This window comes from Bombina bombina, chromosome 4, assembly GCF_027579735.1.
Source record: "Bombina bombina isolate aBomBom1 chromosome 4, aBomBom1.pri, whole genome shotgun sequence".
Lineage (NCBI taxonomy): Eukaryota > Metazoa > Chordata > Amphibia > Anura > Bombinatoridae > Bombina > Bombina bombina.
Window position 1 is genome coordinate 929,927,563 of NC_069502.1, and position 18,080 is coordinate 929,945,642.

General features: G+C 41.4%; 1 protein-coding gene across 1 annotated transcript in view; it reads right to left on the reverse strand.

Moving 5' to 3' along the window:
• The window catches only part of MTHFD1L (methylenetetrahydrofolate dehydrogenase (NADP+ dependent) 1 like), a 1,099,716-nt gene that overhangs the window by 673,119 nt on the left and 408,517 nt on the right, over positions 1 to 18,080 (reverse strand). Inside the window, exon 15 of the mRNA XM_053711891.1 lies at positions 13,237 to 13,305. Within this exon, the coding sequence (XP_053567866.1) occupies positions 13,237 to 13,305 (69 nt within the window). The remainder of the gene's footprint in view (positions 1 to 13,236; positions 13,306 to 18,080) is intronic.

Genomic DNA, 18,080 nt, shown 5'->3' on the forward strand with positions numbered 1-18,080 from the left:
GAAATCCGCATACCAAAACCTGAGAGGCCATGCTGGAGCCACCAGCATAACAAACAAATACTCCATAAGAATTTTGGAAATCATTTTGGAAGAAGAACTAGAGGCGGAAAGAAATAGGCAAAAAGATAATTTCCAAAGAAATGTCAATGCATACACTACTTCCGCCTGAGGATCCCCGGACCTGAATAGGCCCCTGGGAAGTTCTTTATTCAGATGAGATGCCAACAGATCTATTTCTAGAAATGCTCACATCTGAAAAATTAAAAAACATATCTGGGTATGAGAGACCATTCTCCCGGATGCAAAGCTTGATTAACAGAGATAATCCGCTTCCCAAATATCTATAACTGGGAAAAAAACCACAGAATTTAGATAGGAGCTGGATTTAGCATAAGATAATATCCGAGACACTTCTGTCACAGCCTAAGGACTGATAGTCCTACCCTGATGATTGAAATACACCATAGTTGTGATATTGTCTGAAAAACAATAAACGTCTCTTCCTCAAAAAGAAACTAACTGAAAAACTCTGAGAAAACGCGGAGTTCTAAAATATCAAACGGTAATCTCGCCTCCTGAGATTTCCAAACCCCTTGTGCTGACAGAGATCCTCAGACAGCCTCCCAACCAAAAAGACTCACATCTGTAGAGATCATGGTCCAGGTTGAGAACTAAATGATGGTGATCTTAACCACCAAATCAAGAGAGATAAATATTAGGATTTGAATATTTAAAATGCGAAATCCTAGAATCCCTGCACCATAATTCAGCATAAAAGACTGGAAAGGTTCTGTCTATTGAAAATGAGCAAAGGGAATTGAATCCAATGCTGTGGCCATAAGACCTAAAACTTCTATGCATATATAGCAACTGAAGGAAATAATAGAGACTAAAGGTACCGACAGACGGAACCCAATAAAATTGTCCCTTGTCTGATAGAGACAAAGACAGTGACACAAACTATCTGGAAACCTAAAAAAGGTGACCCTTGTGAGAGGAATCAAGAGCTTTTGAAAAAAAAAGATCCTCTAACTATGTCCTGAAGAACAAAGTGAATCATATGAGATTCCGCATCCTCAGAAAATAATCTGAATAAATACAGAAAAAATATGCATTTATTGTATCTAATGAAAACAAATAATGCTATCAATGACCAAAAAAAGGCAGAATAGTTTGAATAAAAACTCCAAAACCCAGTTCCTAAAAATGGAACTGGAAAAAATACCCCAGAAGATTCCAGGTCTGAGCAGCGCTTGAACCCCACGGGTGACCAGCCATGCTTCAACAGTACCCAAAATAAATAGGACCGAAACACACTTAAAGAAAGTGTTAGCCTTACTGGAATAAAATCAAAGAAATTTGGACCGAATAGAACCAAATAAATTTAAAAAAAGTCTTAACCTGCCCCTTGCCAGCCAAGCTGGAATACGGCACATACATCGCAATTTAAGGGAGCTGATTTCGGACTGAAAAAATTTCCAATTAAAAACATGTTACTTGGGAAAGAATTCAGGAATTCATTCATTAATAAGAACAACCAAATTAGTATAAGCTTAAAGTTTTAGTCTTAGAACTCAATCTCGAAGCCCAGAGTAACAGTTAAGAATTGAATCCAATTATAAAACAAATAATTGATTATCTTAGAACAAAAGAAATATGGATTTTTAGAAATCACAAAATTCTTCTAGCTCAAACAGCTAAAGACATATATTAAACCTCATTTGCGAAAATATTCAATAAAATAAAGACACAAATGAAATTATTAGCATGATAGTCCAGTTAAAGGACCAGACAATACAGTGGACTTGCATAATCAATAAATGCAAAACAACAAGACAAATGCAACAGCACCTAGTCTAGTAAATGTTGTCCCTTTAACAATGCTAAAATAAAACAGAATTTATGTTTACCTGATAAATTACTTTCTCCAACGGTGTGTCCGGTCCACGGCGTCATCCTTACTTGTGGGATATTCTCTTCCCCAACAGGAAATGGCAAAGAGCCCAGCAAAGCTGGTCACATGATCCCTCCTAGGCTCCGCCTACCCCAGTCATTCGACCGACGTTAAGGAGGAATATTTGCATAGGAGAAACCATATGGTACCGTGGTGACTGTAGTTAAAGAAAATAAATTATCAGACCTGATTAAAAAAACCAGGGCGGGCCGTGGACCGGACACACCGTTGGAGAAAGTAATTTATCAGGTAAACATAAATTCTGTTTTCTCCAACATAGGTGTGTCCGGTCCACGGCGTCATCCTTACTTGTGGGAACCAATACCAAAGCTTTAGGACACGGATGAAGGGAGGGAGCAAATCAGGTCACCTAAATGGAAGGCACCACGGTTTGCAAAACCTTTCTCCCAAAAATAGCCTCAGAAGAAGCAAAAGTATCAAACTTGTAAAATTTGGTAAAAGTGTGCAGTGAAGACCAAGTCGCTGCCCTACATATCTGATCAACAGAAGCCTCGTTCTTGAAGGCCCATGTGGAAGCCACAGCCCTAGTGGAATGAGCTGTGATTCTTTCGGGAGGCTGCCGTCCGGCAGTCTCGTAAGCCAATCTGATGATGCTTTTAATCCAAAAAGAGAGAGAGGTAGAAGTTGCTTTTTGACCTCTCCTTTTACCGGAATAAACAACAAACAAGGAAGATGTTTGTCTAAAATCCTTTGTAGCTTCTAAATAGAATTTTAGAGCGCGAACAACATCCAAATTGTGCAACAAACGTTCCTTCTTTGAAACTGGTTTCGGACACAGAGAAGGTACGATAATCTCCTGGTTAATGTTTTTGTTAGAAACAACTTTTGGAAGAAAACCAGGTTTAGTACGTAAAACCACCTTATCTGCATGGAACACCAGATAAGGAGGAGAACACTGCAGAGCAGATAATTCTGAAACTCTTCTAGCAGAAGAAATTGCAACTAAAAACAAAACTTTCCAAGATAATAACTTAATATCAACGGAATGTAAGGGTTCAAACGGAACCCCCTGAAGAACTGAAAGAACTAAATTGAGACTCCAAGGAGGAGTCAAAGGTTTGTAAACAGGCTTAATTCTAACCAGAGCCTGAACAAAGGCTTGAACATCTGGCACAGCTGCCAGCTTTTTGTGAAGTAACACAGACAAGGCAGAAATCTGTCCCTTCAGGGAACTTGCAGATAATCCTTTTTCCAATCCTTCTTGAAGGAAGGATAGAATCTTAGGAATCTTAACCTTGTCCCAAGGGAATCCTTTAGATTCACACCAACAGATATATATTTTCCAAATTTTGTGGTAAATCTTTCTAGTTACAGGCTTTCTGGCCTGAACAAGAGTATCGATAACAGAATCTGAGAACCCTCGCTTCGATAAGATCAAGCGTTCAATCTCCAAGCAGTCAGCTGGAGTGAAACCAGGTTCGGATGTTCGAACGGACCCTGAACAAGAAGGTCTCGTCTCAAAGGTAGCTTCCAAGGTGGAGCCGATGACATATTCACCAGATCTGCATACCAAGTCCTGCGTGGCCACGCAGGAGCTATCAAGATCACCGACGCCCTCTCCTGATTGATCCTGGCTACCAGCCTGGGGATGAGAGGAAACGGCGGGAACACATAAGCTAGTTTGAAGGTCCAAGGTGCTACTAGTGCATCCACTAGAGCCGCCTTGGGATCCCTGGATCTGGACCCGTAGCAAGGAACTTTGAAGTTCTGACGAGAGGCCATCAGATCCATGTCTGGAATGCCCCACAGCTGAGTGACTTGGGCAAAGATTTCCGGATGGAGTTCCCACTCCCCCGGATGCAATGTCTGACGACTCAGAAAATCCGCTTCCCAATTTTCCACTCCTGGGATGTGGATAGCGGACAGGTGGCAGGAGTGAGACTCCGCCCATAGAATGATTTTGGTCACTTCTTCCATCGCTAGGGAACTCCTTGTTCCCCCCTGATGGTTGATGTACGCAACAGTTGTCATGTTGTCTGATTGAAACCGTAAGAACTTGGCCCTCGCTAGCTGAGGCCAAGCCTTGAGAGCATTGAATATCGCTCTCAGTTCCAGAATATTTATCGGTAGAAGAGATTCTTCCCGAGACCAAAGACCCTGAGCTTTCAGGGATCCCCAGACCGCGCCCCAGCCCATCAGACTGGCGTCGGTCGTGACAATGACCCACTCTGGTCTGCGGAATGTCATCCCTTGTGACAGGTTGTCCAGGGACAGCCACCAACGGAGTGAGTCTCTGGTCCTCTGATTTACTTGTATCTTCGGAGACAAGTCTGTATAATCCCCATTCCACTGACTGAGCATGCACAGTTGTAATGGTCTTAGATGAATGCGCGCAAAAGGAACTATGTCCATTGCCGCTACCATCAACCCGATCACTTCCATGCACTGAGCTATGGAAGGAAGAGGAACGGAATGAAGTATCCGACAAGAGTCTAGAAGCTTTGTTTTTCTGGCCTCTGTCAGAAATATCCTCATTTCTAAGGAGTCTATTATTGTTCCCAAGAAGGGAACCCTTGTTGACGGAGATAGAGAACTCTTTTCCACGTTCACTTTCCATCCGTGAGATCTGAGAAAGGCCAGGACTATGTCCGTGTGAGCCTTTGCTTGAGGAAGGGACGACGCTTGAATCAGAATGTCGTCCAAATAAGGTACTACAGCAATGCCCCTTGGTCTTAGCACAGCTAGAAGGGACCCTAGTACCTTTGTGAAAATCCTTGGAGCAGTGGCTAATCCGAAAGGAAGCGCCACGAACTGGTAATGCTTGTCCAGGAATGCGAACCTTAGGAACCGATGATGTTCCTTGTGGATAGGAATATGTAGATACGCATCCTTTAAATCCACCGTGGTCATGAATTGACCTTCCTGGATGGAAGGAAGAATAGTTCGAATGGTTTCCATCTTGAACGATGGAACCCTGAGAAACTTGTTTAAGATCTTGAGATCTAAGATTGGTCTGAACGTTCCCTCTTTTTTGGGAACTATGAACAGATTGGAGTAGAACCCCATCCCTTGTTCTCTTAATGGAACAGGATGAATCACTCCCATTTTTAACAGGTCTTCTACACAATGTAAGAATGCCTGTCTTTTTATGTGGTCTGAAGACAACTGAGACCTGTGGAACCTCCCCCTTGGGGGAAGCCCCTTGAATTCCAGAAGATAACCTTGGGAGACTATTTCTAGCGCCCAAGGATCCAGAACATCTCTTGCCCAAGCCTGAGCGAAGAGAGAGAGTCTGCCCCCCACCAGATCCGGTCCCGGATCGGGGGCCAACATTTCATGCTGTCTTGGTAGCAGTGGCAGGTTTCTTGGCCTGCTTTCCCTTGTTCCAGCCTTGCATTGGTCTCCAAGCTGGCTTGGCTTGAGAAGTATTACCCTCTTGCTTAGAGGACGTAGCACTTTGGGCTGGTCCGTTTCTACGAAAGGGACGAAAATTAGGTTTATTTTTTGCCTTGAAAGGCCGATCCTGAGGAAGGGCGTGGCCCTTACCCCCAGTGATATCAGAGATAATCTCTTTCAAGTCAGGGCCAAACAGCGTTTTCCCCTTGAAAGGAATGTTAAGTAGCTTGTTCTTGGAAGACGCATCAGCCGACCAAGATTTCAACCAAAGCGCTCTGCGCGCCACAATAGCAAACCCAGAATTCTTAGCCGCTAACCTAGCCAATTGCAAAGTGGCGTCTAGGGTAAAAGAATTAGCCAATTTGAGAGCATTGATTCTGTCCATAATCTCCTCATAAGGAGGAGAATCACTATCGACCGCCTTTATCAGCTCATCGAACCAGAAACATGCGGCTGTAGCGACAGGGACAACGCATGAAATTGGTTGTAGAAGGTAACCCTGCTGAACAAACATCTTTTTAAGCAAACCTTCTAATTTTTTATCCATAGGATCTTTGAAAGCACAACTATCCTCTATGGGTATAGTGGTGCGTTTGTTTAAAGTGGAAACCGCTCCCTCGACCTTGGGGACTGTCTGCCATAAGTCCTTTCTGGGGTCGACCATAGGAAACAATTTTTTAAATATGGGGGGAGGGACGAAAGGAATACCGGGCCTTTCCCATTCTTTATTAACAATGTCCGCCACCCGCTTGGGTATAGGAAAAACTTCTGGGAGCCCCGGCACCTCTAGGAACTTGTCCATTTTACATAGTTTCTCTGGGATGACCAACTTGTCACAATCATCCAGAGTGGATAATACCTCCTTAAGCAGAATGCGGAGATGTTCCAACTTAAATTTAAATGTAATCACATCAGGTTCAGCATGTTGAGAAATGTTCCCTGAATCAGTAATTTCTCCCTCAGACAAAACCTCCCTGGCCCCATCAGACTGGGTTAGGGGCCCTTCAGAAACATTATTATCAGCGTCGTCATGCTCTTCAGTATCTAAAACAGAGCAGTCGCGCTTACGCTGATAAGTGTTCATTTTGGCTAAAATGTTTTTGACAGAATTATCCATTACAGCCGTTAATTGTTGCATAGTAAGGAGTATTGGCGCGCTAGATGTACTAGGGGCCTCCTGAGTGGGCAAGACTCGTGTAGACGAAGGAGGGAATGATGCAGTACCATGCTTACTCCCCTCACTTGAGGAATCATCTTGGGCATCATTGTCATTGTCACATAAATCACATTTATTTAAATGAATAGGAATTCTGGCTTCCCCACATTCAGAACACAGTCTATCTGGTAGTTCAGACATGTTAAACAGGCATAAACTTGATAACAAAGTACAAAAAACGTTTTAAAATAAAACCGTTACTGTCACTTTAAATTTTAAACTGAACACACTTTATTACTGCAATTGCGAAAAAACATGAAGGAATTGTTCAAAATTCACCAAATTTTCACCACAGTGTCTTAAAGCCTTAAAAGTATTGCACACCAAATTTGGAAGCTTTAACCCTTAAAATAACGGAACCGGAGCCGTTTTGAACTTTAACCCCTTTACAGTCCCTGGTATCTGCTTTGCTGAGACCCAACCAAGCCCAAAGGGGAATACGATACCAAATGACGCCTTCAGAAAGTCTTTTCTAAGTATCAGAGCTCCTCTCACATGCGACTGCATGCCATGCCTCTCAAAAACAAGTGCGCAACACCGGCGCGAAAATGAGGCTCTGCCTATGCTTTGGGAAAGCCCCTAAAGAATAAGGTGTCTAAAACAGTGCCTGCCGATATTATTATATCAAAATACCCAAATAAAATGATTCCTCAAGGCTAAATATGTGTTAATAATGAATCGATTTAGCCCAGAAAAAGTCTACAGTCTTAATAAGCCCTTGTGAAGCCCTTATTTACGATCGTAATAAACATGGCTTACCGGATCCCATAGGGAAAATGACAGCTTCCAGCATTACATCGTCTTGTTAGAATGTGTCATACCTCAAGCAGCAAGAGACTGCTCACTGTTCCCCCAACTGAAGTTAATTGCTCTCAACAGTCCTGTGTGGAACAGCCATGGATTTTAGTGACGGTTGCTAAAATCATTTTCCTCATACAAACAGAAATCTTCATCTCTTTTCTGTTTCTGAGTAAATAGTACATACCAGCACTATTTCAAAATAACAAACTCTTGATTGAATAATAAAAACTACAGTTAAACACTAAAAAACTCTAAGCCATCTCCGTGGAGATGTTGCCTGTACAACGGCAAAGAGAATGACTGGGGTAGGCGGAGCCTAGGAGGGATCATGTGACCAGCTTTGCTGGGCTCTTTGCCATTTCCTGTTGGGGAAGAGAATATCCCACAAGTAAGGATGACGCCGTGGACCGGACACACCTATGTTGGAGAAATCATAATCTGATACTTGATCTTAAAATAAAGAGAAAAACTGAAGCAATTGCAACATCCAAATAAATCACAGGTCCAAGAAAGGTACCTGAAACTAAATAATTTTCCATAAATAAGATACAACCATCTAATGGAAAATAAATACTATTTTGCTATAGAAACAATAGCATAATTAGTAGGAGTAGAGATAGCCCCAATAAATTGGAGAACCCTCCAAATTGAATTAAACTGCCAGCAAAGAGTATAGTTTAAAACCTTTGAAGAAGGAATAAAAGAAAATTCTCATCCTATTCCATTCCCTAGTATAAGGAATTGGAAAAAAACCTCTGAAAACACAGAAGAATAAATAAGCAGAAAAAGTGTTAGTTAGTCTTGAAAAAGAACTAGTTACCTTAATGTCCAAAATAATCAACACCTTTTCAACAAAGAACAAATGTACTTTAATAAAAAAGTAGATTTGTTAGTGTCAATATCTGATGAAGAAAATTCTGAATGAGAAAAAACATCATCAGAGAAGGATAAATCAGTATGTTGTTGGTCATTTGACACTTCAATAAAAAAGAAGTTTGAAAAAGACCTAAACATTTTATTAGAAGGCACAAAGTCAGACAAAGCCTTTAAAATAGAATCAGAAAAATATTTCTTAAAAATCTTCTAAATATTTCTTGTACATAAGATGTAAAAAGAATGGCAATATATAAAGTATAAATACTAATGGATTCTGCATGTAAAAGTTTATCATGATAACCTATTACAAACCATAGCTAAAGATAAACATTCATAACATTTAAAATAAATGAACTTAGCTTTGGTAGGACTGAACTCAGTCAAGCGTTTTTCCAGAAGTAGCTTCTGATCCAGGGTCAATCTGAGACATCTTGCAATATGTAATAGAAAAAACAACATATAAAGCAAAATCTATCAAATTCCTTAAATGACAGTTTCAGGAATGGGAAAAAATGCCAATGAACAAGCTTCTAGCAACCAGAAGCAAATAAACAATGAGACTTAAATAATGTGGAGACAATAATGACGCCCATATTTTTTAGCGCCAAAAAAAGACGCCCACATTATTAGGCGCCTAAATGCTTTTGGCGCCAAGAATGACGCCACATCCGGCGACGCCGACATTTTTGGCGCAAAACGTCAAAAAAATGACGCAATCACAAACAACTTCCGGCGACAAGTACGACGCCGGAAATGACAAAGAAAATTTTTGCGCCAAAAAAATCCGCGCCAAGAATGACGCAATAAAATTAAGCATTTTCAGCCCCCGCGAGCCTAACAGCCCACAGGAAAAAAAGTCAGTTTTTAAGGTAAGAAAAAAATTAATTATTCATATGCATTATCCCAAATAATGAAACTGACTGTCTGAAATAAAGAATATTGATCATCCTGAATCAAGGCAAATAAATGTTTAAACACATCTATTTAGAACTTTATATAAAAGTGCCCAACAATAGCTTAGAGTGTCACAAAAAAATAAGACTTACTTACCCCAGGACACTCATCTACATGTAGTAGAATGCCAAACCAGTACTGAAACGAGAATCAGTAGAGGTAATGGTATATATAAGAGTATATCGTCGATCTGAAAAGGGAGGTAAGAGATGAATCTCTACGACCGATAACAGAGAACCTATGAAATAGATCCCGTAGAAGGAGACCATTGAATTCAAACAGGCAATACTCTCTTCACATCCCTCTGACATTCACTGCACACTGAGAGGAAAACCGGGCTCCAGCCTGCTGCGAAGCGCATATCAACGTAGAATCTAGCACAAACTTACTTCACCACCTCCACGGGAGGCAAAGTTTGTAAAACTGAATTGTGGGTGTGGTGAGGGGTGTATTTATAGGCATTTTAAGGTTTGGGAAACTTTGCCCCTCCTGGTAGGAATGTATATCCCATACGTCACTAGCTCATGGACTCTTGCTAATTACATGAAAGAAATTATTTTGTTTGGTCCTTGTCTTATTTGACTTATCTTGAGGGAGGGCATGACCCTTCCCTCCAGTGATGTCTGAAATGATCTCTTTCAATGCAGGCCCGAATAGGGTCTTACCTTTGAAAGGGATGGTCAAAAGCTTAGATTTAGATAACACATCAGCTGACCAGGACTTAAGCCATAACGCTCTTCGCGCTAAAATGGCAAAACCTGAATTCTTTGCCGCTAACTTAGCAAGATGAAAAGCGGCGTCTGTAATAAAAGAATTAGCCAACTTAGGGGCCTTAATTCTGTCCAAAATATCATTTAGTGGGGTCTCCATCTGAAGTGAACAAAAATTTTCTTTAGCAAACCCGCTAACTTTTTATCCATAGGATCAATGAAAGCACAACTGTCTTCAATAGGTATAGTTGCACGCTTAGCCAGAGTAGAAATAGCTCCCTCCACCTTAGGGACCGTCTGCCATGAGTACTTTATGGTGTCAGAAATGGGGAACATTTTCTTAAAAACAGGAGGGGGAGCGAACAGAATACCTGGTCTATCCCACTCCTTAGTAACAATGTCCGAAATCCTCTTAGGGACCGGAAAAACATCAGTGTAAACAGGAACCTCTAAATTTGTCCATTTTACACAATTTCTCTGAAACTACAATAGGGTCACAATCATCCAGAGTAGCTAAAACCTCCCTGAGCAATAAACGGAGGTGCTCTAGCTTAAATTTAAATGCCGTCATATCTGAATCTGTCTGAGGGAACATCTTTCCTGAATCAGAAATCTCTCCCTCAGACAGCAAATCCCTCATCCCTACCTCAGAACATTGTGAGGGAATATCGGATATGGCTACTAAAGCGTCAGAAGGCTCAGCATTTGTTCTTAACCCAGAGCTACTGCGCTTCCCTTGCAACCCTGGCAGTTTAGATAAAACCTCTGTGAGGGTAGTATTCATAACTGAAGCCATATCTTGCAAGGTGATAGAATTAGTCGCACTAGAAGTACTTGGCGTCGCTTGTGCGGGCGTAACTGGTTGTGACACTTGGGGAGAACTAGATGGCGAAACCGGATTTCCTTCTGTATGAGAATCATTTAATGTCAAATTCTTATAAGTCAAAATATGCTGTTTGCAATTTATAGATATATCAGTACAATCGGGACACATTCTTAGAGGGGGTTCCACAATGGCTTCTAAACAAATTGAACAATGAGTTTCCTCAGTGTCAGACATGTTTAACAGGCTTGTAATGAAGCAAGCAAGCTTGGAAAACACAAAAAAAAAAAAAAACAATTTGCAAAAACGGTACAATACCTTTAAGAGAAAAAAAGGCATACACAAACTGCAAAACAGGTTAAAATTGCTTCAAAAATTCCGAAATTTTAACAGTGTACCCACTAAGCCTTAGAAGGATTGCACCACAAGTAAAAAAGCAATAGACCCCCAAATGAAAAAAAACGGATTGATAGTTGTCTAAAACCGGTTAAAACCCCCTAAAGCATCTTGCCACAGCTCCGCTGTGGCCCTACCTGCCCTTAGGAAGCGATATGGGGTTTAAAGCTTCAATTAGTCCCTCAGAAGACTATCAGGACCTCAGGAGAAGTTGCTTGCTGCTTGGAAATGTAGGCCCCGCACACCTCACTCGATGTTGCTGGGGCCTACACAAAACTAACAAACCCTGCCTGAAAGCCATGTGGGTTATAAACAAACCCAAAGAACCCTCAAGCAAATGTCCCATAAAACAGAAAACGTTACTCCCAGACACAAAAACGTTTGTCCCAAATTCACATAAACTGAGTGCCCACAAAAAATTAACCCTTTATGCAAGCTAGTAAAAACCTCTGATAACACTAGGATTACTGCTTACCCTTCCCCTAATGGGGACACTGTCAGCCTTTCTGAGTTAACACAGTCTCTGAAGAAAATATGACTGAACATACCTCATTGCTGTATAGCAAGAAACCGTTCCTCACACTGAAGTTTTCCTATACACCTCAGCTTCTGTGGGAACAGCAGTGGACCTTAGTTACAAATGCTAAGATCATCATCCTCCAGGCAGAAATCTTCATCTATGTCCTGCCTGAGAGTAAATAGTACAACACCGATACCATTTAAAAATAACAAACACTTGATTGAAGATAAAATAAAACTAACAGTTTAACACCTCTTCTCTTTACCCTTCCTGCTTAGAGCCAGCAAAGAGAATGACTGGGGGGTGGAGTTAAGGGGGGAGCTATATAGATAGCTCTGCTGTGGTGCTCTCTTTGCTACTTCCTGTCAGGAAGAACAATATCCCACAAGTTAGGATGAATCCGTGGACTCGGTACATCTTGCAAAAGAAATTAATAGGAGTAAATTAGAAAGTTAAAATTGCATGCCCTATCTGAATCGCAAAAGTGTCCCTTTAAGGTTACATTTGCAGTGAGGTCCACAAAGGGTAACGTACAAATCTTTAGAAACAGAGAGACTGAAACACACAGACACTTTTCTGCAATTGGTCACATAAAAATCTAACTGTAGATTCTTTAGAAATTATCATAGCAGGTGGTCACAATGATATCAACAACTGAGTAGAAAACAATTTATGTACTACAGCAACACTTGAAGTAAAAGGGATATTGTAATCAAACTTAAAGGGATATAAAAGTGTAAAACTAAAATGTTCTAATAAGTTAGAGCATTATATTTGTTTTAACTATTGCTTGTATAGAAGAGTGTGTTTATCTATGTCTTTAATCCCTGTGCTGCGGTTAAAATCAGCTCCAGAGTAGCAATGCACTGCTGGGAGCTAGCAGGACAAATTTGGTGAGCCAATGACAAGAGAGAAATCTGTGTAGCCACCAATCACTAGCGAGCTCCTAATAATGTAAGAAGATATATACAGGGATACCTTGTTTTATTGCACTTCACAGATATTGCTCTTTTCACAAATTGAAGGTTTGTGGCAACCCTGCATCGAGGAAGTCTATCTGCGCCATTTTTCTAACATATATACACATATAAATAGACACACACATGTACACAAACGTTTAAACACATAACTACACACCACAAGCAAAAAGAGTATGACTCATTGAAGGCTCAGATGATGGTTAGCATTTTTTTTTTTTAGCAATAAAGTATTTTTTTTTATTAAGATATGTATTTTTTTTTTTTTTTTAGACATAACTCTATTGCACACTTACAAGACTACAGTATAGTGTAAATATAACTTTATATACACTGAGAAATAAAAGAAAAATTAGTGTGACTCAATTTATTGCTATAATAGCTTTATTGCAGTGGTCTGGAACTGAACCCGCAATATTTTCAAGGTAAGCCTGTATACATATTTTTAACAAAGGATACCAAGAGAGATAGGAAAATTTGACAATAGATGCGAGTTTAAAAAAAGCATCTTAAAATTCGGTCTAATTAATTAATGAAAGATATGACAGAATTTTTAAATTAAAACTGAAAGATCGCTCTAAGTTATTTATTAGACAAGCAAGTTTTTTTGTTACTATGTACAGTGCATTTTTTCAGCACGCGTTTCGCTTACCTCCAATGTCTGCATTAAAGTTGGTTTAATGGCATCTTTCATTAGGACTGTCAAAGCACCGGTAATACCCTAAAATTACAGAAAGGAAATTATTTATAGTGGAAAAACAAGAGAACATAAATAGGATTGGGCATTCGGCAGCTGCCGAATGCAGAAGTAGGCGGCCGCTCGTGCACTTTAGCTAGACTTCTGGGAGCTAGCTGCTGATTGGTGGCTGCACATATATGCCACTTGTCTTTGGTCCACTCAAAGTGTTCAGCTAGCTCCCAGTAATACACTGCTGCTAGGGATGGGCGAATGTTTCTAAAAATTCGAAATTTAAAACGAATTTTGATATATTCGTTCAAATCGAATTTCGAATGTTTATATAACATTCTATGTTAGAATTTTCGTTTTCGAATTTTTCAATAAAATTCGAAAATATTCGTTTGAATAATAGAATGTTTAGCTATGTATTCATTCAATTTTGAAATGTAATATTCAAATTCGAATGTGACATTCGAATTTGAAATAGTATTTCTAGTCTACAACTGTGTTTAATAAATGTAATATTCGAATGCTACATTCGAATTCGAATGTCACATTCGAATTCGAATGTCACATTCGAATTTGAAATAGTGTTTCTAGTCTAATACTGTGTTTTAAATGTAATATTCGATTTGAATGTGATATTAGATTCGAATGTGACATTCAAATTCGAAAACAGAATTTATGTTTACCTGATAAATTACTTTCTCCAACGGTGTGTCCGGTCCACGGCGTCATCCTTACTTGTGGGATATTCTCTTCCCCAACAGGAAATGGCAAAGAGCCCAGCAAAGCTGGTCACATGATCCCTCCTAGGCTCCGCCTTCCCCAGTCATTCGACCGACGTAAAGGAGGAATATTTGCATAGGAGAAACCATATGATACCGTGGTGACTGTAGTTAAAGAAAATAAATTATCAGACCTGATTAAAAAAACAGGGCGGGCCGTGGACCGGACACACCGTTGGAGAAAGTAATTTATCAGGTAAACATAAATTCTGTTTTCTCCAACATAGGTGTGTCCGGTCCACGGCGTCATCCTTACTTGTGGGAACCAATACCAAAGCTTTAGGACACGGATGAAGGGAGGGAGCAAATCAGGTCACCTAGATGGAAGGCACCACGGCTTGCAAAACCTTTCTCCCAAAAATAGCCTCAGAAGAAGCAAAAGTATCAAACTTGTAAAATTTAGTAAAAGTGTGCAGTGAAGACCAAGTCGCTGCCTTACATATCTGATCAACAGAAGCCTTGTTCTTGAAGGCCCATGTGGAAGCCACAGCCCTAGTGGAATGAGCTGTGATTCTTTCAGGAGGCTGCCGTCCGGCAGTCTCATAAGCCAATCTGATGATGCTTTTAATCCAAAAAGAGAGAGAGGTAGAAGTTGCTTTTTGACCTCTCCTTTTACCAGAATAAACAACAAACAAGGAAGATGTTTGTCTAAAATCCTTTGTAGCATCTAAATAGAATTTTAGAGCACGAACAACATCCAAATTGTGCAAAAAACGTTCCTTCTTTGAAACTGGATTCGGACACAAAGAAGGCACGACTATCTCCTGGTTAATGTTTTTGTTAGAAACAACTTTCGGAAGAAAACCAGGTTTAGTACGTAAAACCACCTTATCTGCATGGAACACCAGATAAGGAGGAGAACACTGCAGAGCAGATAATTCTGAAACTCTTCTAGCAGAAGAAATTGCAACCAAAAACAAAACTTTCCAAGATAATAACTTAATATCAACGGAATGTAAGGGTTCAAACGGAACCCCCTGAAGAACTGAAAGAACTAAATTGAGACTCCAAGGAGGAGTCAAAGGTTTGTAAACAGGCTTGATTCTAACCAGAGCCTGAACAAAGGCTTGAACATCTGGCACAGCTGCCAGCTTTTTGTGAAGTAACACAGACAAGGCAGGAATCTGTCCCTTCAAGGAACTTGCAGATAATCCTTTCTCCAAACCTTCTTGAAGAAAGGATAGAATCTTAGGAATTTTTACCTTGTCCCAAGGGAATCCTTTAGATTCACACCAACAGATATATTTTTTCCATATTTTGTGGTAAATTTTTCTAGTTACAGGCTTTCTGGCCTGAACAAGAGTATCAATGACAGAATCTGAGAACCCTCGCTTTGATAAGATCAAGCGTTCAATCTCCAAGCAGTCAGTTGGAGTGAGACCAGATTCGGATGTTCGAACGGACCTTGAACAAGAAGGTCTCGTCTCAAAGGTAGCTTCCATGGTGGAGCCGATGACATATTCACCAGGTCTGCATACCAAGTCCTGCGTGGCCACGCAGGAGCTATCAAGATCACCGATGCCCTCTCCTGATTGATCCTGGCTACCAGCCTGGGGATGAGAGGAAACGGCGGGAATACATAAGCTAGTTTGAAGGTCCAAGGTGCTACTAGTGCATCTACTAGAGTCGCCTTGGGATCCCTGGATCTGGACCCGTAGCAAGGAACCTTGAAGTTCTGACGAGAGGCCATCAGATCCATGTCTGGAATGCCCCACAATTGAGTAATTTGGGCAAAGATTTCCGGATGGAGTTCCCACTCCCCCGGATGAAAAGTCTGACGACTCAGAAAATCCGCTTCCCAATTTTCCACTCCTGGGATGTGGATTGCAGACAAGTGGCAGGAGTGAGTCTCCGCCCATTGAATGATTTTGGTCACTTCTTCCATCGCCAGGGAACTCCTTGTTCCCCCCTGATGGTTGATGTACGCAACAGTCGTCATGTTGTCTGATTGAAACCGTATGAACTTGGCCTTTGCAAGCTGAGGCCAAGCCTTGAGAGCATTGAGTATCGCTCTCAGTTCCAGAATATTTATCGGTAGAAGAGATTCTTCCCGAGACCAAAGACCCTGAGCTTTCAGGGGTCCCCAGACCGCGCCCCAGCCCACCAGACTGGCGTCGGTCGTGACAATGACCCACTCTGGTCTGCGGAAGCTCATCCCCTGTGACAGGTTGTCCAGGGACAGCCACCAACGGAGTGAATCTCTGGTCCTCTGATTTACTTGTATCGTCGGAGACAAGTCTGTATAGTCCCCATTCCACTGACTGAGCATGCACAGTTGAAATGGTCTTAGATGAATGCGCGCAAAAGGAACTATGTCCATTGCCGCTACCATCAAACCTATTACTTCCATGCACTGCGCTATGGAAGGAAGAGGAACAGAATGAAGTATTTGACAAGAGTTTAGAAGTTTTGATTTTCTGGCCTCTGTCAGAAAAATCCTCATTTCTAAGGAGTCTATTATTGTTCCCAAGAAGGGAACCCTTGTTGACGGAGATAGAGAACTCTTTTCTACGTTCACTTTCCATCCGTGAGATCTGAGAAAGGCCAGGACAATGTCCGTGTGAGCCTTTGCTTGAGGAAGGGACGACGCTTGAATCAGAATGTCGTCCAAGTAAGGTACTACTGCAATGCCCCTTGATCTTAGCACCGCTAGAAGGGACCCTAGTACCTTTGTGAAAATCCTTGGAGCAGTGGCTAATCCGAACGGAAGTGCCACAAACTGGTAATGCTTGTCCAGGAATGCGAACCTTAGGAACCGATGATGTTCCTTGTGGATAGGAATATGTAGATACGCATCCTTTAAATCCACCGTGGTCATGAATTGACCTTCCTGGATGGAAGGAAGAATTGTTCGAATGGTTTCCATTTTGAACGATGGAACCTTGAGAAACTTGTTTAGGATCTTGAGATCTAAGATTGGTCTGAATGTTCCCTCTTTTTTGGGAACTACGAACAGATTGGAGTAGAACCCCATCCCTTGTTCTCCTAATGGAACAGGATGAATCACTCCCATTTTTAACAGGTCTTCTACACAATGTAAGAATGCCTGTTTTTTTATGTGGTCTGAAGACAATTGAGACCTGTGGAACCTCCCCCTTGGGGGAAGCCCCTTGAATTCCAGAAGATAACCTTGGGAGACTATTTCTAGTGCCCAAGGATCCAGAACATCTCTTGCCCAAGCCTGAGCGAAGAGAGAGAGTCTGCCCCCCACCAGATCCGGTCCCGGATCGGGGGCCAACATCTCATGCTGTCTTGGTAGCAGTGGCAGGTTTCTTGGCCTGCTTACCTTTGTTCCAGCCTTGCATTGGCCTCCAGGCTGGCTTGGCTTGAGAAGTATTACCCTCTTGCTTAGAGGACGTAGCACTTGGGGCTGGTCCGTTTCTGCGAAAGGGACGAAAATTAGGCTTATTTTTGGCCTTGAAAGACCTATCCTGAGGAAGGGCGTGGCCCTTGCCCCCAGTGATATCAGAAATAATCTCTTTCAAGTCAGGGCCAAACAGCGTTTTCCCCTTGAAAGGAATGTTAAGCAATTTGTTCTTGGAAGACGCATCCGCTGACCAAGATTTTAACCAAAGCGCTCTGCGCGCCACAATAGCAAAACCAGAATTTTTCGCCGCTAACCTAGCCAATTGCAAAGTGGCGTCTAGGGTGAAAGAATTAGCCAATTTGAGAGCACGAATTCTGTCCATAATCTCCTCATAAGAAGAAGAATTATTATTGAGCGCCTTTTCTAGCTCATCGAACCAGAAACACGCGGCTGTAGTGACAGGAACAATGCATGAAATTGGTTGTAGAAGGTAACCTTGCTGAACAAACATCTTTTTAAGCAAACCTTCTAATTTTTTATCCATAGGATCTTTGAAAGCACAACTATCTTCTATGGGTATAGTGGTGCGTTTGTTTAGAGTAGAAACCGCCCCCTCGACCTTGGGGACTGTCTGCCATAAGTCCTTTCTGGGGTCGACCATAGGAAACAATTTTTTAAATATGGGGGGAGGGACGAAAGGTATACCGGGCCTTTCCCATTCT